Source organism: Pleurodeles waltl, chromosome 6 (genome assembly GCF_031143425.1).
Source record: "Pleurodeles waltl isolate 20211129_DDA chromosome 6, aPleWal1.hap1.20221129, whole genome shotgun sequence".
Taxonomy (NCBI): Eukaryota; Metazoa; Chordata; class Amphibia; order Caudata; family Salamandridae; genus Pleurodeles; species Pleurodeles waltl.
The window spans coordinates 738,181,907-738,208,094 of NC_090445.1; the positions used below are offsets into that span (position 1 = coordinate 738,181,907).

Genomic DNA, 26,188 nt, shown 5'->3' on the forward strand with positions numbered 1-26,188 from the left:
CCTCCTACAGCAGTGTGATCATATCTTTCCAAAAACGTAGAATCGCCATGTGAAGGAAGTGTGCCTTCAGCGGCACCTTGGTGCATGTGCGCTATTTTAGCAGGGGCCAGGAATGTCTGTTGCCAGTAATTAAACTGGGTGAACTTGAAGCTGGGATATCGCAACCCGTTTTTAGTATATTCTAGTACTTGCTTCCATTCTCCATCAGTGAGTTCTTTCCTACGTTTACATTCCCATCTCGTCCCCAGTGCAGATATGGCCAGATAGAACGCAGTGGCAATTTCAGAGAACAACGCCACTGGGTCCTCCTGATAACAGCCTACCAGTAACTCAGACCAAGGCAGTTTGGTGTCTTCTTCGCTGACATCAAACAAGCTGCTCGCATCAGAGGATTGTGGGTCAAAAACCTATCAATCTAATTAATTAAGCATGTCTGTGGGTGTAGAGGTTCAAATCCTGGGACTTCACAATTCAACTTTGTAGGGTTTTCCTTATGCCATGCAACGGGATTGCAGTGCACCATTGCTGCTGTGCTATATAAAGACGTGTGCCTTATGACTCAATATAGCAAGTTCATGGCGCCAGCCCTGTGACATTGCATTTCACACATGCTTGGTCAGTGTCTTATGGCCTAAGAATGTAGTTGTTTGTCCGTGACCCACAAATTGTGAATTAGAACTGCAGTTATGTGGCATAGACCTATGCCGTGTGAGTTAGAATTACACTCACGTGGCTTTGGTTGACTCATTGGAACTTGGTAGTTCATGCATGGTCGAGGATTGTGATTTGATATTGCAGCTGTGTGCCCTTGGTCCATACCTAAGTTTAGAATTTAAGCTATCTGCCCGGTGCCCAGATGTTGTGACCTAGCATTACAGTTATGCAACCTTAGCCTTGGAGCAGTGTGGACTTCGCTCATTCTTGCCTCTGCCTATTTTTTACAGTGTAGTATTTTAACTATGCCTCTATTCCTTGTCATTTAATTGTGTAGCTATATGGCTTTGCCCATGTCTTGTGACTTAAAAATCCAGCCATAAACGCCTTGTCATAGCTCGTGTCTTACCATTGGAAGCACCTGGTACTGGCTGACGTCGGATAGCAGCCTAATGGCTTGTGACTTAGAAGTTTATCCTGTGCAGAGGCCAGTGCCTTCACATTTAGCATTACATACGCCTGGCTCCTGAGAGAGGGCTTGAGCCCCACGCAGGCAGATGCAGTGTTTAGAGTCCCCTGGAACGCCTGATTTTTGGGTGCTAATTGTGTTCCACTTTCTGGGTGTTTCCCAAGAACATGTTCTCCTCTGCACCTTTGTTGGCATAGCTTAGATACAAGGGCAACAGCCTCTCCGGCACATAAGTGGCGGTACATCAAATGTCCACCCGTGTGATGAGTAATAGGTAAGGGGCAACACAAGGTTCTGTGGCACATCTTTTCTTCAAGGCACAAAAATCAGGCACGTTTTCCCTCTGGGCCTTAGGGCACTTCAGTTATAAAGCCCAGGAGTATGGCTTTGACCCATCTTTTGTAATTTTATGGTCTTTTCCTTCAAACCTAGTATTGCAGATACATGAGCATTAAACGTTTGTGACCTTAACCCATATGTTATGACTAAATAGGTGTTTAGGCTATTTCAGCTTGGGAAGTTTGTTATCTTTCTTGACTTGCATCATAAGGTGTCCACTCACTGCCCAACTAATATTCCTGTGGCTAATGCTACACTCTTTCTTTGTCATGTAGTACGGTGAATACAAAAATGCCTTCGTGTTTCAAATGCACACATTAGATTGTCTATCCTGATGCTACACAAAAAGGGGTCCGAAAAGGAAACTTCCTGTTTAAAATGCCAGTTCATTCAGCAGGCGTGGGCGCTTGAACCGGAGGACATGGACCCTAATCTTCCATTTGAAATGTGCACTACAAGCATATGGTAAGGTCCCACTTCTAATAGTAATGGTTTAAGGCATCCAATTGCCTTAAGTTCAGTAAAGTTCATAAGAAAGAGCTTCGAAAAGAGTGATCCAATTCAAGGTTTATTGTTGGAAGTAAGTGACTCCAAATTATACTTCAAATAAATAAATCACAGAGCGAAGTAGAAGCTCAGCCAACATGTGTTTCGCCCCACAAGGCGCATATGCCAGGGCTTTCTCAAGGCATGATATCTGAGCAATATTGTGCTTCAAACAATCAGCTGTGAAATCATTGACTCAACAAACAATCTATTTAATATCGGTAAATCTATTCCGCTACCCTTAGCGGCAAAATTTGTGTTAGAACGCGTCCGTCGGTATTTTAACATTTGTTGAGTCAGTGATTTCACAGCTGATTGCAGTCGCTCGGACTCGCAAATTGCAACTCGCAATTTGCAAAGTTGCTACATCTGGCCCTTAATGCTAACCGCTATTTTCTATCCTCCGAACTTGGTTAGTTGTTGTACCATCTGTTGCCAGTGAAATTCAAGGAAGATACTAGAAAAGTTATGTGTCAGGATGTCGGTATTTGTTGCGGGAAAATGAATGCCACTTGCTTCTGGTTTGACACACAGAAGTGCATCCACAGGTGCTCTGTTAATTGAAGAGTTTAAGATGGAGATAGGTTGAGTTGGTACTAAGTAACTGTGTTTCTGGTTAACAGCAAATCTAAATCAGTTGACTGCTAGCTTGAACTCTAGGGGCAGTCTAGGAGGACAATGGGATATCAACAATGTTGAACACTGCACTGGTCAAAAAGTTCTACATCTAAAAATAAATGCAAAGGATGCAGAAATTCCCTATTGTGTGCCAGGTTTCAAAACTGCAGCCTGGTTGGTGACACTCCTGCCTTGGTTGTGAATTACCTGTGAATGGACCTTTGCATTGGGCAGGGTTGGACTGACATCCAAACCTAACCTTGACAAAAATGTTCAAAAAGGGGGCGTGGCTGTGGCCCGATTTGAGACAGTGCATTGTTCCTGGGCTCCTGTGGGGCCTGCCTTCATCAGCCTCCATCAGGGTCCATCTAGCATCTCAGATGCCTCTACCATAGGAGAGGTGAATTAGGGAGAGAGAGAAAATACCTGGTTAGACTGAGCAAGTACAAAATCCCACTTGCAGCAGTGCAGCCCGTGGAGCCCTAGAAGGTTGCAGTCTCTATGGGTGCCCTCACACCTATAGGCGGTGCAGCAAAGACAGAGTGTGACTGTCTCCTGGGACCTTGCTGTTGAAGCACAGAGGGGAAGGTACCCGAGGCTCATGCACTGGGACAGGCCAATGGTTTGGTGGCTGCCAGCAGGGACCAGTGACAAAGGGAAGCCTTGGTCCTCCTCTCTGCCTTTCAAAGCTTGTGGGTGGTGCAGCACTTGGGACCACGTACTGGACCACAATAATCTGCTCTGGATTCAAACGTGTGCTGGGGATTGAGCTCTGGTGAATGCTGTGTGGCCCGTGCAGAAGTAGATTCATTCCCTGACAATTCAAATACTAAGCACAAAACATAACTCTGAGAAATGCTGACTCTCTTAGTTAGGATAGAAAAACCCAGATGCCCACAGGGACGCCGGTCCCACAGCCTTGCTAGAATGGCAGCTACCAAGTCAGCTGATATTTTAACACAGCAGCCGTCACTATATATATGTACCAGCCTGCATGATGTTTCAGGCTCCCTCACATTGCTTTGTCATGGTTTGTGGAGAGTACCTTGGAGTTTTCTCACAATGCTCTGTTGGGCACCTGCGGAAGGGCAGCCGTCAAAAGGAGTTGCACCCTTCTCTCCACCGGTCCTAAGTCTGGCACTCCACACCACAGGTGCATACGTCTGATGCCTGCAACTGTTCAAAGTGGAATTGAGAGAGCAAATTAGGAGTGATCTTAGTACAGGCTTCACAGACTTGAATGAGGATTTGGGACCTAAAATAGCCCCACACTGCACAGATGTTGATTTGGTGGGCATTAGACTACTAAAACATAGAAGTGAAGGTGAAACGGCCCAAGTGCACAAAAACGGATTTCAAAACAACTACAGCCACAGTACAAACAGAAACAATTACCCTAAAGTGCAAAGAGTGTTGAGGGAGCCGACCTGGAACTATTTCTGGTGGATCTTTGTCTCTGAACTCTCCGGTACCGACTATTTCAAGGTCTGATGGGAGAAAGCTCTCCGAGTAGGCCCACAAGCACTGCAGACACTATAGTAACAGGAGATATTCTTGCTAAATTCTATAGCTACAAAGTCAAGGAGAAAGTCTTCTGAGCCTTGACGAACATGGAGTCGGTCTTGTTTCAGAACTTTGACTGCTCACATGACCAAAAAAAGGTCTCGGCCACACTGTTCAGTGTACCAATCACTGACAAACAGGAAAATGAGCGCATTCAGTACCTCTTGCCCTACACCTTTGGCATTTCCTTTGATTACTAAAACAAGATTCACCATGTCACAGACAAGATTAAAGCACCACAGATTTTGGCCATTCAGTTCACTGAAGAACATCAAGAAGTGTATCACCAAGTGAAGCAGCTTAGACCACTCTAGAAGGGAAATGGGTCACAGCGACAGTAACCAGAGCCCACCACTGAAGTTGAAGCAGCTGATCTGGAAACACGGATCAACCTTTGTCATCCTAGTAGCAGGGACCTGTGATAGAGGGCCATTAATTGGTACTTGGATGTTGACCTTTGAACCGGAAGGGGAAGCCCCCCTAGACTCATGGGATAGCCAGATATTCCCAGCACAGGTGTCCTGCTTCAGTCGGACCTACCGTGGTTCTTCTGGAGACGAGCAAACTAGCCCTAAGTGCTGGACCCAGCCCATGGATAAATCTGTTCCTTTGTAATTTAATTATAATTTTTCAAATGTTACCATGGTTGGGTTTTATGTTTTGGGAAAGGGGGGGCATTATAGGTCACAGGTTGAGATTCGGTGGAACTGCAGTGGTAGAAGTCCATACTGGGGGGAGATACAAGGGTTGGGCACCACGAGACAGTAAAATAATTCATCTTGTCCCTCATTTATGGTTAAAATTGTCTCATAAAAGACAAAGGGACTAAACTTGCCCAGCAAGAGTCAAACCTTTGCATTCTCTGTGGAAGGAAATGTATGATGCTTTTTTCACTTCGAGACACAGCTAGGGAGACTCAATGAGCATCACCTTAAAACGATACCCAATAGCATACCAGCCATTAGTCTGAACTGAGCATAACAATTTGGTCTCTTCTTTCATAAATAACTGGGCTTTGCCTCTATTACCAGTAAATGCGAAACGGATGGTAGATACTTTATGGCGTCAGGTCAAATTCAGTGTGCTGAAGTCGAAATATTGACCGCTCATGCTCCTAATGTTGAACAGAATAATTTCTTAATAACTTTCCTGACACCATGGCGCCACAATCCCTGGGGAGAGCATCCCCTAGATCAGAGACACTTCACACCCTTCTCCCATGCTCACTGGACCTATTGAAGAATAGAGTATGCTTTGGTGAGCAATACAATAATGCCTCTTCTACACAACACAAAATACGCCCAATAGTGTTCTCAGATGATGCGCTGATCATGTAAACCCTGACCTGGAATTTGGAAAGTCATCTGACAAAAAGATGGATATTGCATTAAGCTTTGCTTCAGTTTCCAGCCCTAAGAACCAATATCCAGTTCCATAGAAGGGAATGCTTTCAGTTTAATACCCAAGATGAAGTCGCCCCACATGCCATTGGGACTCTTTCATGGCAATCCTGCTGAGTTTATGTATTAGGCCTATGGCCTACCTGAAGAGAGTAGAGTGCAAAAGAAGAACGTCTGTTGGAAAGTGAGCCTTTACCACCTCCCTAGTGCCACATTTGACAACACTTTTAAATTAACTCATAAGAGAGGGCAAAGTGACCCCCCTCAGTGGGTGAGGGTAATGTTTCTCTAATCCCAAAGTAAAGTAAAATTCCAAAGTTTTGTGCCGTATATAGTCCAAAAGCACTTAATAACGTTAATGGAAAGGTATATACAAAAATATTTACTACTAAATTGAAACTATGGTGTGACATACTGCAAAATGCATACAGCATCCTTGGAATGGAGACTTACTATAAAATTGTATATGATTGGTATCTCTCCCCAGTGAATGTAAACACATTTTATTTCCACATAACCACAGGCTGTTGGAGAGGATGAAGTTTACTGGGAGACTTTAGATGTATCTGATGGGACTGGTTGACTTCGGTGTTGAGATTTATGGTAGGAAAGGGGGAGAGGGAGGAGGCGAGTCCCAAACTGCTTATACCCGTGAGAACCCGTTTTTCCTAAGGAAGCTACTGTCATTGCAGTTATTTACTGACATTCTTTTCTGTGATACAGAAATGAAAATCTAATTAAGAAGACATTTTTATTAAAAAAATGTTCTAACCAGCCTGCACTACTGAAGGCCATGACTTGAATGGGGTCTTGAGGTTTTTATCGTTGGTTCATAGTGGACCATCTACCTCTAAAAGCTGCCTCTAGCATGTAGTCTACTGGGGAAATGCCAGAGTGAAAGGATGCCCAGTCTGGCACTGTTATTGGGTGGTAAGCAAAGGTATCAGGGTAGCTTGGCATTGCGTGGGATTAGACGAGCTGTGTTCTGTGAAAAATCACCAACAGATTCCTCATGCTCAGTATTTAAATATCAGTTCCATTGTTTTAGGTTAGATGAACCCTTAGGCCCCTACATTGTAATGCTGTCTCCAAGTTTGTAGAACCGTGAAAATGTACCTTGATAAAAGCTCATGTATTTAATTTTACAGATGTACATTGAACAAAATAAAATGAAACGGCAAAGCCAGCTTTTACTTCAGAGCGCTGCACCCAATGAACAGCTCTTAAAGGCATTAGATGAAAATGCCAAATTGACACAGAAACTGGAAGAAGAAAAAATTGTCCATCAACAAAAGGTAACGTAGATATCAGTCTTCCTTTCTCTGTTCTCCGGCATTGCGCTTATTTAACCGTGAACTCTTTTGTGACCTGAAGGTGTTCGTTTGTGATCAATCTGGCATCGTTTGGAAAGATAAGGAGAGAAACAAGAACATTTCCAGTAAATCCCATTCAACTTTGCAGGGTGTATACGAAAGTCAGATGTTTGACTGTGGTAGGTTAGGGGTCCAGCAGTATCAGGAGGAAAGGGTTATCTTTATCTGTGGCCGAGAGGCCATTGTCTACGATGTGTAAGATAACGGTCTCCATGCTGCACCATGATCTGAAGCCAGATTGGTAGTCATGTAGGGTATGATTACCATTAATGTGAGGATGGAGTTGAACATATACTGCTTTTTCAGTTCTCTTCCTGATGAATGCTAACATTTTCGTGCCACTGATAATACATCTGCATCACATACAATAGGCATCACAAATATCAAGAAGTTTGGTCTTTTAAAAGTAAAGCAGTGGCCAGCAAGCTCTTTCCACATCGGTGCTTTCAATTATTGTGATTGTATTGGTTTGCTAGCATGCCTTGTTTCCACACAGACTCATGATATATACCCTCCTTACGCCACTTTTGGATGATGTCTTGTAATTTAATGGAGATGAGAAATTAACACAGCATTTATGAATTTTCTACCAAACTGACATTGAATATACTCAAGACCATTGGAATTATGTGATTAGACTGCTGCAGCATTTTTCACCTAAGTATTGATATGCTGCATTTGTCACATAATCCATCATCTTCTGCATATTCTGCAGATTTTAACGAATAAAACCTTGTTTCTAGGTTACTAAAAATGATGCAATGTGTGTTGCAGCACAGTGAAAGGCCCTTTGCAAAGGTTGACTGGTCACCTTTCTGTTGCTTAGTTTTATATTTGGGTGTTAAACTAGTTGTAATGAGGTGCTACCACTGCCCAGGCAGTGTTAACAAGTGTAAAAATGACTAAATAATGAAGTAATACTATAATAAAATGTGCCACATTACACTGCATAGTTGACCTTTTCTTGCTGTATAAATTACTCAAGTCTGCTACATACTTTGGCCCTCCCCTGCCACATAATTCCTGTGGTCCTGAATATATTGTCCACTGTTACCGACAGCCGCTACCAAGTCGTGTGCTAAGCTTCAGCTCAAGCCTTAATTGGCGAACATAAACAGGGCTCTGTACAGTCCGCTGTCCTCCTGTTCATTCAGGTGAGGAGGCCTGAAGCCTAGCAGTCAACTTGGTAGCGGGTGTCGGTAACAGTTGACCTACATGATTTAACTGTGGGCCATGTTTACAGATTTTACAAGAATATAACCGCTTTCCTCTCTTTTCTTTTTCACTTTCAATTGGTACAGTGACAATATAGTTGTCCTGATGAACGCCTAGAACCACCTGATACAGTCTTAAGATCGGCAGAAACGGTTTTAATTGTGTGGAAGGTTTCACTCCCCTCAAGTGGGGGACGCTTTTATTTTGATGCCTGGCCTATTTTTTGACACAGTCTAACCTTACTCATTACACCCTGGATTTAGATGAGCCTAACTTTTCAATGCCTTAGAATACTCCCCAGACTGGAACTTTACTCCAGTAATGTTCCCACACTCCAAAAGGTGGCGTCGCAAAGCTGTTGGTTTGCTCCACACTGAGGAAGTGAAGGAGCGGAGAAGCATATAAACATCACCCCTGTTTGCTGACATAATGTTCTTCCAACGCTGATCTGAAGTTCCACTCCCAATTTTGTCGGCCTTCTGATTAAACCCAAGCCTAAACCAGTGTGCTAGGGAACATTTGGGCAGTTTCTGACCTCAGAAGTGCTTTTTCATATGTACAAAACATAAATTACGATTCAGTAACGTGTTAAGGAATTGCAATCTGTGTTTAGCAATTCAGTATTTGGAAGGTGCGTGTTTAGGACGTCCCTTCCACATAGCAGTACTATGGATGGATGTTTTGCAACCGAATTACGGTTGCAAAATATTCATATTTTTACCAATACTTCAGAGGTAGTGGTAAACATTCGTAAATTGGAAGGAGTCCCCATGGGAACCTTACCGCTTTGTAAATATTTTAAAAAAAGATTAGGAGCAGGTGGTGGTCCAAGGGACCACTGCCTAGTTTTAAATAATGAAACTTGAACGTTTCAATTTATTTTTTTAAACACATCTTAATTCCCCTTTAAGGAAAACAGGCTGCATTAAAAAAAAAAAAAAAAAAAATGCTTCATAAAAAAGCGTTCCAGCATGGTGGTCTGCTGACCTGAAGTGCAATTCCTATTTTTTATACATATGACCCATTGCCCCCTCCTAAAACAACAGGTTTCAAACAATGCTGCAAAGGAATAAAGATGATGTCAGTCACGGACCTGCACAAGATGTGGGCACAGACCTGATCTAGCTAAAGGACATTTCTGTGAGGTCTAAATCATGGCCAAAGCCTTCTGTTATGTCCACATCAGAGTCCAAAAGCAAACACAAAAAAAGCTAAGTGGGAATTAATTCCATCCCACAGCTCTGTAATCAAAGGGAAGGGCAAGGGTGTCACATTTCATTTGGTCTTCCTCTAGGTCCCCAGTCACTGAACCAATTCCTCAGTTAATTGCTGTACACCCTGAGTTTCCTGGGCCATTGTGACACTGAGCAGATTGAAGCTGTTGGGACGGAAAAGTCCTTCACATGATAATTGACGTGCACCCTTGCCCTGAGCGTTCCAATTGTACTGATGTCTGGATCCCTAATGCTAATTTTTGTTGTCATAGTCAAACATGGATCATGCCTGTGTGCCATGACAAAGGAATGCCTCACAAATTGCGGTCTTGTTGTACCGGGAAGGGTGCCAAAAGTGATACCCTCATAGTGGTGAAAGGCTACTGCCTTCACCAGGAGTTAAGCAGCCTGAGTGCCTGGTGGCAGCATATTGTGTAGTGATCAATAAAAGTGAGCAGGTTATTTTTAACCTGGGTTATTGGAGTGAGGCCTAGAGACTCACTCATTTAAAGTCCCACTGCTGTGTGCTTAACTCACCCCTTGCCCTAGGAGCTTGAGACTCCAAAGATTGTCATCTGCCAAGCATCCTTTGTGAGAAGGGGAATCTCTGCAAGACTTCTGCCTGTGACCAGGACTGGGGTCCAGAGCTTGCTAGTCTCCCTGCTTGGTGAAGAGGCATCACCCAGGTAATACAAGACCACCTGCTCTGGAGCCTGGAGCACCATTGCCAGCCTGCTTGCCAAGACCAGCGTGCCCTGCGAAGAAGAGGAGAGCATTGGAGTGAGCGAGGTCCAGTAGGGAGCTGTATTGAGTGTACTCCCTGTGTGAGGAGACAGCTGCTGCACTGGTTGGGTTGTTACCAGTGTGCAGGATAATGTTGGCAACCCTTGTATGTCAAATCAGGGCTGCCGTGAATTGAGCCGTGTGCATAGCTGCACGGATCAGGCCACAGCCTGTGCATTGTGAGGAGCCGGCAACCCTATAAGCCAGGAGGGGTCACTTTGAGAAGATTGCCATACTCTGAGGGCCATAGCCCATTAGAGGTGGTGGACTGTGACCCATATACTAGGAGGGGCTGCCACTGAGGAATTAATTGTGGGGAGCGGGCAACAGCCTTGCTAAGTGAGGATACAGTGACTCTGTAGCCCAGAGGGGGTCATTGGGATCAAGAAGACGTGCTACATGGTCAAAACCATCACCAGAGAAATGGGGCCGACACAGGATCTCCTGTGCACTGTCACCAAGGTGAGGGATCTGCATCACCCCTCCCCCACTGTGGGGCAGGCCAGAAACGTACTGCGCAGTGAGGAGCCACAAGGAACTTTCAGTCACTATGGCGCTAGAATACTCGTGACGTTAATAGAGAGTCATTGTGGACTCTTGAGACTCAGGGGAGTGGGGATGTTGCCTATATTGAATGGGGAATTAATAATCATCACTATTAACAAGGAGAAAGTAGGACCAGGTAACCACCTAAAGAAACACTAGAGCCCTGACCTCAGGGGGACTGTGTAGTTGTTTGTGAATGTCATATTTTGCTTTGTGCAAATAGTGGTAAAATACAAATTCTTCTTTTATCACAAAAGTAATTTGGCTGGTCAATTATTTATTGCTGCATTTGCACGCATGTTGAACTGTGAACAAGTATTCAACCCCTGTATTCACCTCTCCAAGCCCCTCTCCCACCCCTTCCCAATGAGAGAGACTTGTGTCAAGTACTAAAGTGCTACTTCGCCCTGTTGCTCAGGATCCATGGTTGGGCCCAATAACTCCTGTTTGCTCCATGACCCTCTGAACGAGGCTCTGACATGCCTTCAAGAGAAACATGTTTCCGATTTTTTTTGTGCATTTCCGCCCCCTCTGGCGTGCCTTCAGGCCTCAAGGAACTGTAGGGGCTTTCAGTCAGACTACACCGTCGGATCGGTTTTCAGTGCCTTATGACCCCTTGGGCACTGCTCCTGGCCCTGTACTAATGATTCCAGTACAGACAACCACTCTAGCTCTAAGACCAGGTCCGAGGTGTTCTTCATCGGTGCCAGAATGGGATCTGGTGCTGTATCCAGTGTTTAGACAACGAACCAGCTTCAGTTCTAACTTGACCCATGACACACTACGAGGCCAAAGCACATCGGTTAGTTAAACCGACTGGCTCCAAACTAGTGTCTCCACCAGGGCGAAAGTGCCAGCAAAGGATCCTTTATCTCTTTGGCTCGGACACATTTTACATGCTATTGGGATGATGGTGGGGATGGTTTTCTCCCCCTTACTATACAGAGGACAACTCTTACATCTATTCTGAGAGGCCAGTAGTACTAATACCTCTCCTAAAACAGGATTTGACTTGACATTTGGACCTCCCAAGGTAGAGAGTGCATCATTTGCAGTTGTGGTCTGGATTTGCAGCTGCCTTCAGTTGAGACCAAAATTAATGTCCTTAAGGAAATTTTGCAACTTGGGGGAGCTGCGTCTAAGCCTTTGCTCCTCTTTAATGAGTCCCTCACCAATAATGAGAAAATGGTCATAACCTTGTTTGTGCCCACTGGTTGATAGGCAGGTAGACAGGCATGACAGACCAACTCTTGGGGATCAGGAGTTGTCACTAAACAGATAGATAGTCCAAGCGGATTGAGGCATTTGGAAAATTTATGTTCTTTTCTGCTAGCCCGGCATTGAGATCGGTCAATGCTGTTTGTTTATTGGCTCGCTGTACACATGTACTCATGTCAGTGAGATCTTGTTGGCCATTCTGGAAGGTATAAGGGCCTCTTTGGCATACAGTACATGGTGGACAGGAAATACCCTAATATGTGATTTGTGCTGGCCTATACACTATGGATTGACTGGGATTGGTGGTTGGCCCTGGTGCTGTGCTCCGACACACGTGGATGCATTCCATACAATTCTCTGGAGATGGACAAGCCTCTCTCATGGATGTGCCTTTTCATGGCTCACGTTTTAGTCAGTGGCTGTGTTGCCCCTGCCAAGTAGTTCCTGAGTCAGTTCAGAAAATGCAGAGACTACTTCAGGGGGCTAGTCATTAGGCAACAACATTCTCCCCACCGCTACAGCAGTTGCCCCAGTCAGCCAAGCAGAATACAGGTTAGTAGGGGTGCCAGCCTTCCCAGTCACCTTGCCCTCTGGCAACAGCCACCAAGCGACTTTAGATTGCCTTTAGTGCCTTACACCCATCCTTTTGGGTGGCAGGCGAGGATTCAGCACTTCTTTCTAAGATGACAATCCATCCGGCACCACTACCCATGTGCGGGTTTGAGTGGCCGGGCCAGGTATGGATGGGGGTTGGCCTCTCCGACCCAAGTGTCCAGCTCTATGACCAGGTGAGGTGGTTCCTATGTGAATACGCACATGGCTGAAGTAACCACGGTGCGCATAGTTATGCATGAGTATTTCATGATAGGGACGGAGCCTGAGGGCTCAGGCCAAAAGAGGCACAAAAGCACCGTGGTGGTGGCTGTAGCTGAAGTGCCACCTGCCTTGGCAGGTTGGTATGTGCACCAGGGATAAGTGCCTGGGAAGTGCTGAACACCCACTCATATTTGCACTGCCCACGAGAGCTGCTCTACCCTTACAGTGATATGTGGCGCTGAGGCTGATTAAGTCCGGCTACAATAATGGGTTGCAGGAGAGCAGCCTCATACTGTTTGGTATCGTTTGAGTCAGGATGACAAACCCGAGCCATTGGTAATGGTAGTTTTGTCATTACTGCCCAAGAAGTGCCACTCTAGAAGGTGGTCGTTTCTAGCTGTTGGAACTGGTTCTTGTGGCCCGTAAATTAAACTTTTTCCCCTAGGTCCCAGGGGAAGAGCACATCTGTACAATGCCCCAGAGGACCACTATAAAACTCGGGCATCCAGCATGACAAATCCCTGCCATTTGAGACCTGGTGAGTTAGATGGGGGGAGAAGTTGTGACACATGGCCTCCCGGAGCCAGAGCCTGGCCACCATAAAGATACATATATACCTTCCAGAACCCCAGGGCAGACAAGGAGGAAATTTATGGGTGACATATCCTTCGAACTACCCCCTTCAAATTTTTTATCTAGTATAAATAGCGGTGCTCAACATCTGCACCTTAGAGTACCTCCGACGGATATGCTAGACTGCAACAGCACACTGTCTGAGGAATCTGGGTGCCCAGGAGGATAACTGTCCAAGGAAGGGCATCCACGCACCCTTCCCATTTAGAGACTGGCCTGAGGCTGATTGGCTGTTGCTGTGTGGCATCCTGAAGTGGCCCTCCAAGGGCAGGTTGGCTTGCCCCCTGTTCTCTGTGGAAGTCTTAGGGACATTAAAGACCTCTGGAGAGGGAGCTACATCATGATCGGTAATATCTGGAGATTTGGTGGCCTCTGTTTGCGAGTACATCGTGCCTGACTCCACCTTGCCAGGAGCAGTGTGCATGTGGACCAGGAACTACGTCTGGAGACTGGGCGCACCAGATGCGGGGTAGCAACGTACTGCTCACACTACTGGTATATGGTTTCCTTATGAGGACCACTGCACCCACAGACTGCATCTGAAGTGAACGGATCACTGTTGCAGGAACTTGCTGGGTGCTCATTGAGGTTGACATGGAAGCATTTCTCTCGTATGACCCTCAGCTGCATGCTCATTGTGTGCTGTGCCCGTTCATAGGTTGGAACCCTCGGAGGTGTGAGTAGAGTCCGAGGAGTGCTTTACTTTGCCTAGTATTACACAACAGAACTTGCTTCTAGTGTGTTCGTCTGGAGAGTCCAGTACTACTAGGTCATATCGTACTGGGCAAAGTACCTCAATCCAGAGGAGTACGGCACTGAGCACTTTCTACGTCAGGTCGAACCTGCTTGAGGCCACTGAAAGTTCACAGGCACCAGACAGGGTGTCTCTAGTCTGGAGATACAGGCGTGGTAACCTGTTGTGTACAAACTTGAAGTGTCGAAGGCAGGTTAAGTCAACACACCCCGACGGCACCTCTTCATTCCAGAGGTGCTGAATTTGGTTACTATTTGGTAACAGATTGTCTGGCAGGGCTGGGCGCCTCTGAATCTGACGGTTAGCCCTGTGACCATCTCCCTGTGTTTTGCAGACCTGAACGTCTCCTCCTTAATTATTAACTGTCTGTTGTCTTTCCACTCCCCCACCTTGAACGGCTGGATACATCAATCTGTTGGAGTTGCAAGTCGTTTACCTAGATCTGGAGGGCTTCCTGTTGTCCATCAAGGGACGGCTGATCCAGGTTCTTATGGACCATTCCACCGCCATAGAGCATTTCAACAAGCAGGGTGAGTGGGGCCCTGGGTCCTGTGCCAGGAGGCTCATGAATGACATCTACATCCTGAGGTTGCACAGGACATTTTCTGGCAGTGGGGGGGGACTCCAACTAAATCTTTTTACCACTGTCAAGAAAGAGCAGTGTTAAAAAAAAATTGTGTTGGAGTTTCAATGAGAACACTCATTAGTATGCATTGTGGCTGGAATGGAACACAGGACTCAAGTATGCCTTCCGACCTCTGCACCATCTTTCACAAGTTCTAAAAAAAAAAAAAAAGATCAGGAGCAACCGGGCCCAAGTGATCCTAGTGGGCCAGATTGGGCCAGGAGAGTGTGGTACCTGGAATTTCTGGCAGCAAGCATCTGTCCTTCTATCAGGTTCCCACTTTAGTTGCAGCAGCAAGGCAGGGTCCTTCACGTAAGCCTGCACAACATACATACCCATGCGTGGAAACTGAGCGATGGCAGTTGACTGTATTTGATTTTATACTGGAAGTGGTGGATGTCATCCTCACTGCCAGGTGCCCTTCCACAAATTCCATTAATGCTGAGCACTAGGACAGATTTGTGGCATGGGATGGTGTGTGCAAATTTGACCCTTGACATGCCAAGCTGTCAGATGTTCTTTTGTTTGCTTTGTCCTTGGCCCAGCAAGACCCCTTTCACTGGGAAATAATAAAAGTAATTTTTCATCCCTTTCTTCCTTTCTGCCATTTGCTGGATCAATTGTCCTTTTTTAAATCACCTGTTGTGATGAGGTTTATAAAAGGTTTGATACACATTTCCTCCCAGATGGCCTGTGATACCACAGTGGGCCCTTAATTTGATCTTGATGTTTTTCATGTGTACGCCATTTGAGCTGATGGATAGCTACTCACTATGTCCACTGACTTTAAAGACTGTCTTCATAATTGTGATTACTTCAGCTTGTCTTGTGAGTGATTTCCACACACTTTCTGTGCAACTGCTCTGCACCACTTTTTCCCTACACAAATGATTATTAAAGTTGTGACCGTATTCTGTGAGAAGCAACTTATTGCCCTGCCAATGTTATTTGCCTCCACTCACCCTCACAAGAGGAGGAGAGGCTTCATCATTTAGATCCAAAAAGGCTTTATGTTTTTATATTGTTCTTACCAAAGACCACTGTCTGATCAGTCAGTGTTGTGAGAGGTTCTCTAGGGTGAAAAAGGAAAGGCAGTGCAGAAGAGGATCTTGTTGAGGTGGATCGTTCTCTTCATAAAGATCTTCTACGTGCTAGCCAGGAAGCAGCCACCAGAAGATTTGCAAGCTCATTCCATCAGGGCTAAAGCTGCTACCACTGCATTGGCATGTGAAGTACCTGTCATTGACATCTGCCAGGCTGTGGCATGAACGTCGGTGCATACATTTTCGAAGCACAACTTCCTTTAAAGCCAAGCCCGGCTGGAAGGACCTTTCACTATCTCGGTCCTTTAGGACATACTGTGTGATTCCATTCCACAGACCCTCCACCTCGGGAGGTAATGCTTTGTTTTTTGTTCTCAAGTGAGGAATTTGAGGTTAGACATATTCATCAGAAGAACAAATTACTGATCTTTTGTAGTGCTCTTTCTGGTATAAACTATCTAATTGCAGATTCCTCACTACCCTTCCGCCTCACCCCTTTGTGAAGTGGCCTATTTTAACATCAGAGAAGGTCACAAATTAGGAATCAGCACACTGGACCCAACAGTTGTTTACCCTCTGTGTTTAAAGGTACAGAAAGGGAAAAATAAGATACTTACATTACCATGCTAAGGTGGCGCTGTTATGTGGCTTCTCCCTGTCACTTCTTGGACAGTATGAAGGCAGCAAAGAGCAGTGTGGCTCCACCTAGTGGCAGGTGATTGCATTGCTGGAGAAAAACGTCCTGATGAAGTGTGACACTTGGGGAGTATTCTAAAATGAGGAATCTTCAGGTATCCCCCAGAAATAGTGCTACAGAAGGTAATTTTTTTAAAATGCTGGATGGAGACCTGAATGTGGACCTCCCTCTGGCTAGGGTCCTCAACGTATGATGCCATGAAGTACACTGATGAAACAGTGCGTATCATACTGACCTCAGAAGCCTCACATCTAACACATGCAAGTTTCTAGTCTAGGAAACTGCCGCTAAAATGCAACTCTTAAAAAATCTAAATTGAAACTTTTGGGAAAACGCTTTCTTTCCCTGGTGTAGTTTTCTAGAGTAATGGAAATGATGACAAACATGTAGGTTAGTACCGCCCAATCCAAGATTTTGAGGTATTAGATAACACATTCTTGTGAACCTTAATGGGTGTGCGGAGAAATATCCCATCTCAGATTTAAAGCTGAGAAGGAGGGTCTATTCCACTAGTTTTTTCCACTGAATCCTAGGGTCCAAGCAGCCCTGTTTATGCTTTGGCGAAATACCATCCGCTAGCATTTAAAAAGCCCCCATACTAAATATTTTTAATGAAGGCCTGCATTGTTCTATCATTTTTGACACATCTCTAATGTGTTGAAAGGAAAGCTAGTATTTATGCTATAATTCCCCTTTAAATTCGACTGTATTGAAATAGTGAAAGCAAGTAAATAGCTGGCTCAATTCATATTATAAGACTTGCCATTTTGACATTTTATACTCTCTTGTATAATTTAAGATATTTTGTGGGTAGATTTAGGCTAAACGTGTTGCCTCTCTTACACGAACAGTGAATTGGGAAGGGTTTGGAGCTGGCTTGGTCTTGTATAATGAATGTGGTAAGGCAGTTAACGACTGTAAACACTTCCTTCTACTTTGCCTCTCTATACAGCGCATTAAATGCTTTAGATCAATCCTATTGAATTTCCATGTTATTAATAGATTAGAAGTGTCCCTATCTGCATGAGAAGGGGGAAGTGTGGCAACCAGATTTGTTGTGGGAACTTTAGCCAAATAAGGTTTAATAAAACCTAAGGTAAGTATAGAACACTTTGTATTATTAACAACATATATGTAGTGTTGTCCTTGAACACAAAATATTAACTTGGTGTGACTTAAACCATAAGCAGGATTCATACATGATAATAAACCACAGTGAATGTATATTTCTTGTTCTTATTAGTGGTGTCAAGGAAGGTCTGGTGTTAGAGATGCCCCCATTATGTAGTGATAATGTCAGTTAACAAGATGTAGTATGTCAACATTATAAAAACCTGTTTGATAAATTGTATTGAAATAATGGAGTGTTGTATGGTACGATGTCACAATGCAAGTGTTTTCAAAGACTCTTTTAGTTTCATAGTTTCTTCATTGCCTGCCCTGTGATAAATATGTTTTCAAGATTCTGTATAGTACAATCTTTGCATGCATTTCAGGACTAATCGAATGGACGGTGTCAAATCCTGCAATCTTGGTATTTTTTAAATGTTCTAACATGGTGTTAAATCATTTTTTCTTAAGTTTCGGAGCGAGTTTCAGAGTGAGTAGTTCTATGTCAGTGCTCGTTCACCACTTACCATTTGGTTTGATTTAAAGAGGGTAAATAGAACCTAGTCTCTGTGATTACTATATATTTGATTTGTAGGAATTTAGACCTGATATAAACATGACATTCATCACCATTGTAACCGCCGATGGTTGCATAGCTTTATAAAGTTGCTGTAAAGAATGTGTAATACAAGACTGTGTGCAGACTTGTCTGTTGATGGTGAGAGTCTGATTGCTTTGAAATACTGCAACAGACAGAAAGCAGGACCAACTGAATGACTGATAAGAGATAGAGAAAATGATGTATTCTGTATTTTTATGTATAGTTGGTAAAACTGTGGAGGGGAATTGAGATGCAAATTCATGGATGGTGCATGTCTGTAATGAGTAAAGGAAAAGAGATAGGTAATATATGCATGTTTAGAAATTTGAGAAACGACAACTGGATGCCTGGTTTAGATTTAGGGGAATTAGAAGTTAACTGCTTATGTCCACTGGGCTTTTTTGCTTGGTTAGTACTTATGACATAACTGCAAACATTTTTTGGTCATGTGCAAATCTTCTTCAGCGCAACATTGTGGTACATTTTACATCTCCAGGTAAAAGAATTAGAGGAACAACTGCAGTGTGCAATGCTGAACAAAGAACTGCATAGCCTCAAACAACAATTGGAGATCTTGGAAGAAGACAAAAAAGAACTGGAAGCAAAGTGGCGAAGTGCAGAAGAACAGGTGAAAAACCTTAAACATTCAGGTAGGAATGATCAGAGGATCTCATTTTGTGCTAATATTGTACGTAGGTGCATGTTAAAAAAGCAATGTAAACATATGATGCTTGTAGTGGCAAGTATGTAGATAGATTATATACATGTGAATGAGCACGCAAGAAAACTATAGACATGCAATATATATAGTGACAACCATACAGGTACATTTAGAAGTAAAGAATCTTGGTTCTAAAACAAGATGTTGAGTAGATGTTTTACCAGGTTTTAGATCCTGGAAAGCAAGGGTTTCTTTTGTTAACCATCTTGTAAGTCAAGGATAATTTTTCATGAAAACATTTCCATTATTGCCTGCATGATCCAGATTTTGTACATAATATTGTTGTTGCAGCCCATATTACCTCCGGATAATTGTATTCTTGATATGCAGGGGTAGCTTGATAGACATGTGCGACATTAAGGCTTTAAACTAGTGTGTGAAGCCTTACTGGAATGCAGATAGAGTTTATCAATTGTTCCCACATGATTGTATTTCCATATGTTACAACAAAAATGCAAACACATTTGTCTATTATGTCTTTAAAACAACCTTTGAAGCCAAGCTACCATGGATTATTGGGTTTTAGTATATTATGCTTTTTCCTTTCCTCATTCATTTATTAATATCCACCTTACTGAGATCAGGTTGGCTAGCCTGTGGGTACCATCCCTCTCCTTTTATTCAACTACTGTCTGGAGAAAATGCACCTGGTTTCCTGCAGCCTTTGGTAACCTGTCTTTCCTACACCTAACAAATAAACTTGGTTGTGAAAGTTGCTGCCCACAACAATCTTACCCTTAATAATTTCCTTAATGCAGCCCATCGTTTTCCATTGTTGTTTTATTTGGTATTTAATATCTACCTTGAGATTAAAGACTACTGGTATTTAATAGTGGTTCCCATTTGTTCCTTTGTCACTTTTTTCTTCAAACACTTACCATCTTGCTCCTTTGCAGATTCTGAACAAAATAATTTCAAATATGATTAGAAAGTTTTCAGAAAATATCAATTTTTTCAGTATTAACATCATCTGGAACTTCTGTCTGTTGTGACCATGCTGTCATGTTTGATATTCTTGGATCAATGTAACTTGCCTGAGCAGAATAATCAAGGGTTAGGCACCCACGTTTTCCCTCATATTCAGTTTAGCAGACTTCTGTAGAAGTTAAACACCATTGTGTATCATATTTTTGCAATTTTTAGTTTAATGTTCCCTTAAGGAGGCCTTTTATGGGGCATATATAGTAAGAGTATACAGGGAAGCTCATTTTAATTAGGGGTCATATTATCCATCTTAAAGTTTTAGATGTGCTATTTATAAATATCTGATACAGGAATGTGGAATTCCTGTAGCCAGATGCCCAGGACATATTGTTTGGGGACACGGCCCATCCCCCTGCAGTACAAACCCTTTGGCTGCAGTACATTAGGGATTAGGGATTAGGAAAGGGCCTAGTCTGCATAACCATTAATATTTGTCATCGTATATTAATGCTGTTCAGAACTTGTATTTATGGTTCATTAATGCAAAGCCTTTATTTTTAGAGTGTAATTCTCTGACTGCACTGCTGAAAGTGGTTCCAGTATAAAAATGTATACACACATTTGCAAAGTTTAACAATATGAGGCTTATATAATGCTCACATAATGTTCTTTGATTAAATGTAAATATTTGTGGAATCCTGTAAGCAAGATTGATGAATCTTTGCTTGCAAAATAAATTGTTCGCAAAAAATGCAACTAGGATAAAAACGTTTTGCTAAACTACTTTGAAATTTTAGGTATCATTTCTTTGAAGCATCTTAAAGTTAAATGTGTATATGCACGCAAGTATTTCCCCAAAACAATTCAGAATGGAAAATCAGGGTAACAAGTTTCAACAGGATTATGGAAAACATGAAAATAAACAAGCAGTGGCAAGCCAAAAGTTCTGACATTTGTGGTCATCCTTTTGGTTTTGGCAATGCATGTTGTGCTGTGAGATAGTTTTTGTACACCTTTATAGCTGTGAGAGCTGCCTGGCTGTCACACTTATAATAAACACTGGAAAAAATACATTATTTTTTATTCTCAAAAAGTGCACATTGCCACAACATTCCTGGCACCGAATAAAACTACTGTGTGTGCTAATATGCTCCTTGTGAAAGAGCAAAACTCACAGTTAAGCCAGTCATTAGAAAGAGAAAGATAGAATTTTAACAAAACAAAAGGTCTTGGCTAAAACCAAACCTAATTAGGGGCCCAATTCTTATTGAAAGTCACAAAAGTGGATCCATGGTGTATGTCCTTGTACTAGTGCATAAACGGCTTTCTTGAATTCATATAGTCGTACTCTTAAAAATATTTGTGAACTGCATTTTAGCACGAGCGAATGTGCATGTATAGATTTGCTCATGCGTAAATCTGTTGAGTGTTTACAAGTTCACTTTCCTTCCAACCACTTTTTTCCTAACCCTGGAAGAAAATGTACTTCTGCCCTTGTCAGGAGTACATTTCTAACCTTTCTCAGTATGGGAAAAGATCAGAGTAGAGCTGATGAAAACTCCTAAAACATGCAAGTTAGTAGGTATGCACGGACCCAAAAGGGCATTCCAATCCTGGAACTATTAGCTACCCCTACCTCCAGCCCCAGTATGCTGATCTGCGGAAAGGTGGCAATAAAAGGGAATTGCTAGTATCCAAACTCTACTATAGTATTAGCCCAGGCTTAATGGGAGAGGCTGTAATCAGAACACTTATATAATGAAATTGCTGCCATAACTTGTCGCGGCACTACATGGCACCAAATGAACAAGTGGATTTTTTTTACCGATCAGGTAGATTTATGTAGCAACCTTTTCCATGGCCTGGAAGATTTTTTTATTAAATTCCACACCTGGGCTGATAGAATCAGTCCTCACACTGACATCTCAAAGGATACCCTTTACAGAAGATAACATCCTGAATGTAGCAACACTCTTCAAAGGCAATTACTGAGTCTCTTATTTCATAGGTGGTAACTGGTCCCAGTAAACTCATTTTTGTGGTAATGAGTAATGATTGCCCCCCACAAGGCCGTTATCTAATTCACCCTTAGGACTCCTCTGCAGTCAGATAGTTCTAAAGCACGTTGCAAGTCGTAGAAACAACATTGGCATCCTGCACTGATATTTTGTTTTGCAGTCTCCATTGAATGAGACTGGCTCTTTATGCATAACTTTAATTCTGGAGATTGACCAAATTTGCCCTCAGATCTTTTCTGTTATTGTTTAATAGTTTATTTCCTGGGATCGTGCTTCTTATTTTGGGCAAATGTACTGCTCAATTATAGGGCAATTACTTACAAAGATTAGTGATTGACTTGTCTCTCTCCTTCCTTAAGACATATTTTGTTTGAAACTTGATATGACATGTTTGCCTATGGCAAGATTAGACCATAAATTATGGCTGGTTTAATGATTCTTTCATGTTTTTGAAATTGCTGGTTTGGAACCTTAAATCTGTACTTGAGCTCAACAAAAATTCACCACCTGTTATTAACTTTAAAAAAATGGCCCATTGTTTGAATATTTTCCCCCAATACACAGCTTATCTGTTTATTAATGCTTTGTTTAATTTTTTTCCTACAAAGAGATGAGATATTGAGCCAAATTAGAAGCATATTTTTGATATGTTGAATAGTTTTGACACATGAATTCTTCACCTTTATCGAGGTATAAAGCATTTATTTGCAAAGTAGCTGAAATCTCAATGCTCAGATCTCTCTGTATTCATTTGAGCAATCTCATCCATGAACATTAAAGCTTTTTTGCCAGTCCTAAATCACTTTAAGGCACTTGACCCAGCTAACGCTGCTGTGCCATTGTTCAGAGTCAAACTTGCTTTTGCTGCATTGAAAAATTAACTATTTAGTTCAGAGCATGGTTAATCATTTATTTAGTTGGGAGAACTAACTAAATATCTTGACTTACTGTCATATCTCCCCTTTTTGGCGGAGTAGTCAAGAAGCGGTAACTTAATGACTGTGTATTATCTGGCACAATTCTGACACTTTCTTTTCCCATTGTTGTTATCTGCCATATCCTGTGCCACCACAAATCTATGAAAGGTTTAGCTGAATATTACTATTTGTGTGCTAACTTTTGTCATCTGTTGGGGACCCTTCAATAGGGTCGTAGGGTGGTCGTAGGGCAATTGAGTGTTAATTGCATCTCTAATGTACTATAGAAGCTCATGTTACAGCATTTGTATGATCACAATATGTGTAATATATCACTCAAGCAATGGCAGCCTCTCCACCATGAGTGTCCCTGGGTGTAAGGCATAATTTTACCTATACTATATACTACTGTTAATCTATTCTGTGCGTAACCACATAATTCACCTTAACACATCAGGTATTTTCTTGACTAAGGGCCTGATTTAGAGTTTTACGGTCAGAGTTACTCCGTTACACACGTGACAGATACCCCGTCCGCTGTATTACGATTCCATTATTTCCGATGGAAATCGTAATACAGCGGTTGGGATATCCATCGAGTTTGTGACAGCTTAAACTGTGTGCTAAACTCTAAATCAGTAGTTAAATCCCGATTCCATATTCAAATGCAAGGACGTGTTGTGCCTCCATCTGGAGGCTGCAAGGTTTTTCATTTCAACAGACTGACAGAGTGTTAATGGAGGACTGATCCAAGAAGGCTTGAACTAAGGTCGGGGAATGGAAATCTACAGCTCTGCTTATAAAGGAATTGGTACCTTTTCTTTGAGGCTGAAGTTTCACTTGTATTCTAGGAAACCAGGGGTGGGGATGAGAGTGGTAGTCAATGGCCTTCTGTGCTCTGCCTTTTGCTGCTCAGTTGTGGAGTCCCAAACCTCAATGTTATGAGGGGAAGCAAAGGATTGGCGTTCAAGGTGATGGTTACATCGTATTGTATGTATGTATGTATGGGAGGGGAAGCAAAGGATTGGCGTTCAAGGTGATGGTTACATCTTATTGTATGTATGCATGTATGGGAGGGGAAGCAAAGGATTGGCGTTCAGGGTGATGGTTACTTCATATTGTATGTATGTATGTATGTATGTATGGGAAAAATGGGCCCTTTCATCTTTGGTATTTTTCTTCTTTGCTCCCCATGTATAATTATAACTCTCTCCGGGGGCTGTGATCATTCTTGGGAACTCTAATAAACTCTGTGTTTTTTCATTTCTGATTTTAACTCCTTCAACCTTATGAATGGCTTCCATATTCCACAGTATGTGCAGTAGACTCACTGTTGTGATGAGGTGTAACACAAGCTTGTGTTGTGTGACATTTAAAGTACCTCGTGCTTTGTTGTATTCTTTGAGCTAAGTGCTCCGTTGTGAAAGCACTTGGTTTCATGTTACTACATCGATATACATGTACATTGCTGCCTCTATCTACTGTCAGTACATGAATCATACGCCTACACTAGCTACAGTTTTTTAAAATGACATCATTTTTGTCATAAATGTAGTTTATAATACTTTTCTTTTTTTAAAATTTAAATGTTTTTATTTCCAACTAATAAATATCTTACATTATAATTGAATAATGCAATGTCCTAATTATCATTAACCTAAAGATTATTAGCATTATTAAGCCTAATTGTATGTTAAGTTTAGCTGAAATTTAGTATTTAGTATTTTCTTATTTCTATTTCTGAACCTAATACAAATGCCTTGGCTTCCTATGTTAAGTTTATTTACATTTATTTGATGTCTTTGTATTTTTTACCTAAATACTTTATTAATTGAATTAAAAATGAAGTAGGTTAGTAATATAACTCAGCGCAAAAGGCTGAGGGAAACCCCAGACCTTAATTCCACTTTTTCTTACATATTTAAGTGTATCAAATCTCTTTATTTATTTTTTTATTTAACTTTATCCTTGCTAGCTTTCTTAATAATTTGAATTCAATTTAAATTAAGATTGAAATAAAGTATGTAATTAATGTATCTTCTTTTTTTTTTAAATGCAGTTTAATTTAATTTTTTTAGTTTGTAATGATCCTTACCCGAAATGTATGAATGATACTTACTTTTGCTGATATAGCAGTTAGCGATGCAGTTGATGTGATGAAGTTAACATAGCCCCTAGTTGATATTGTGAACTGAACTCACATATCAGATTTGGCACAATCCTCTTGAGTCTCTCATATTGCTATTTTCTAGAGCATGTTTTTATTTACTCTGATTATTGTTGATGGTAGTTGGATGTTTGCTGGAATAAATATCTGAAAGCTTGGACCACACCAGAAATTGCTGCATATTAGTTAAATTAACCTTCAGTCAACCCAGTTGAATGTATTCTTTTAAAGGAACACGAAAATGAACATATGAATCCTCACCCCGAGCTATTAATTAATCTTTGTTCAAAAAAATTCACAGCAAGCATACTAATCCTCTGTGTAACAGTGAATCATTTTTTTCACAATTCATTGCTCAGTTGCATTTATCTTTGAACACAAAAAAACTCTTCTTACAGACATACAGATTAATGGTAAATCCAACAACATATATATATATATATTTTTTAACTATCCCCTTCAAACAAATTGAATACATACCATTTGTGACAGAAGTTTTAAGACATTGTGTTTATAGATCAAATAAGTACCAGAGTCATTTAAAAGTATCATATAGCTTAAACAAAAGCACTGTACATTGTCCAGAATCATACAAAACAAAAAAACGCTACCCATAGAGGAAATCTTTGGGTTTGCTTTAATTTAAAACATTTCATGAAGTCGCAAATAACCCAATGAGGAGTGGATTTTATATATACAGTCCCATTTCCTATTGGGTCAGTCCTCTTATTCTCTAACAACTTGTTGTTTAATGACTTTATAGATGCAAAATTGGCTGACGTGTTTTGACCTCAAAGATGTGAGCTCAATTCTTTCTACAAGGTCATCATCTGAGCATACCATCATTTATCACATCTGGACACTTAATTCAGCTTTTTAATTATTAGGACCAGTCCTTTATTTTATCAGATAGCCTCGTTTCCCCTGCTCTTTCTTCTCTGCACTTTTTCGGGTTTCGAAGCTGCTTTGTGTTTCCAAAATTATACCCTCTCTCAAAACGGGCTGTCAAAATGGCGTGCTCCTTCCAGGGGTTCTTTCAGCACGTCGCGCCATGTAGGATCTCACTTTGTCCTACACACCTCTATCTACACTAGGCCACCAAAAGTCACTTCTAATTCTTCTTTTCTTGCAATTCATTCCTGGATATCCCTCATGTCCCATGTCCAGAACAAAACTCACAGGTACCACTAGTTGCTCACCCCGAACAGCAGACCCACCTTGTTC

The 26,188-nt window shown here is 42.0% G+C and overlaps 1 protein-coding gene across 1 annotated transcript in view; it reads left to right on the forward strand.

Annotated features, from left to right (window-relative positions):
• The window catches only part of SHTN1 (shootin 1), a 541,662-nt gene that overhangs the window by 296,551 nt on the left and 218,923 nt on the right, over positions 1-26,188 (forward strand). Inside the window, exons 9-10 of the mRNA XM_069239264.1 lie at positions 6,738-6,884; positions 18,714-18,867. Of these exons, the coding sequence (XP_069095365.1) occupies positions 6,738-6,884; positions 18,714-18,867 (301 nt within the window). The remainder of the gene's footprint in view (positions 1-6,737; positions 6,885-18,713; positions 18,868-26,188) is intronic.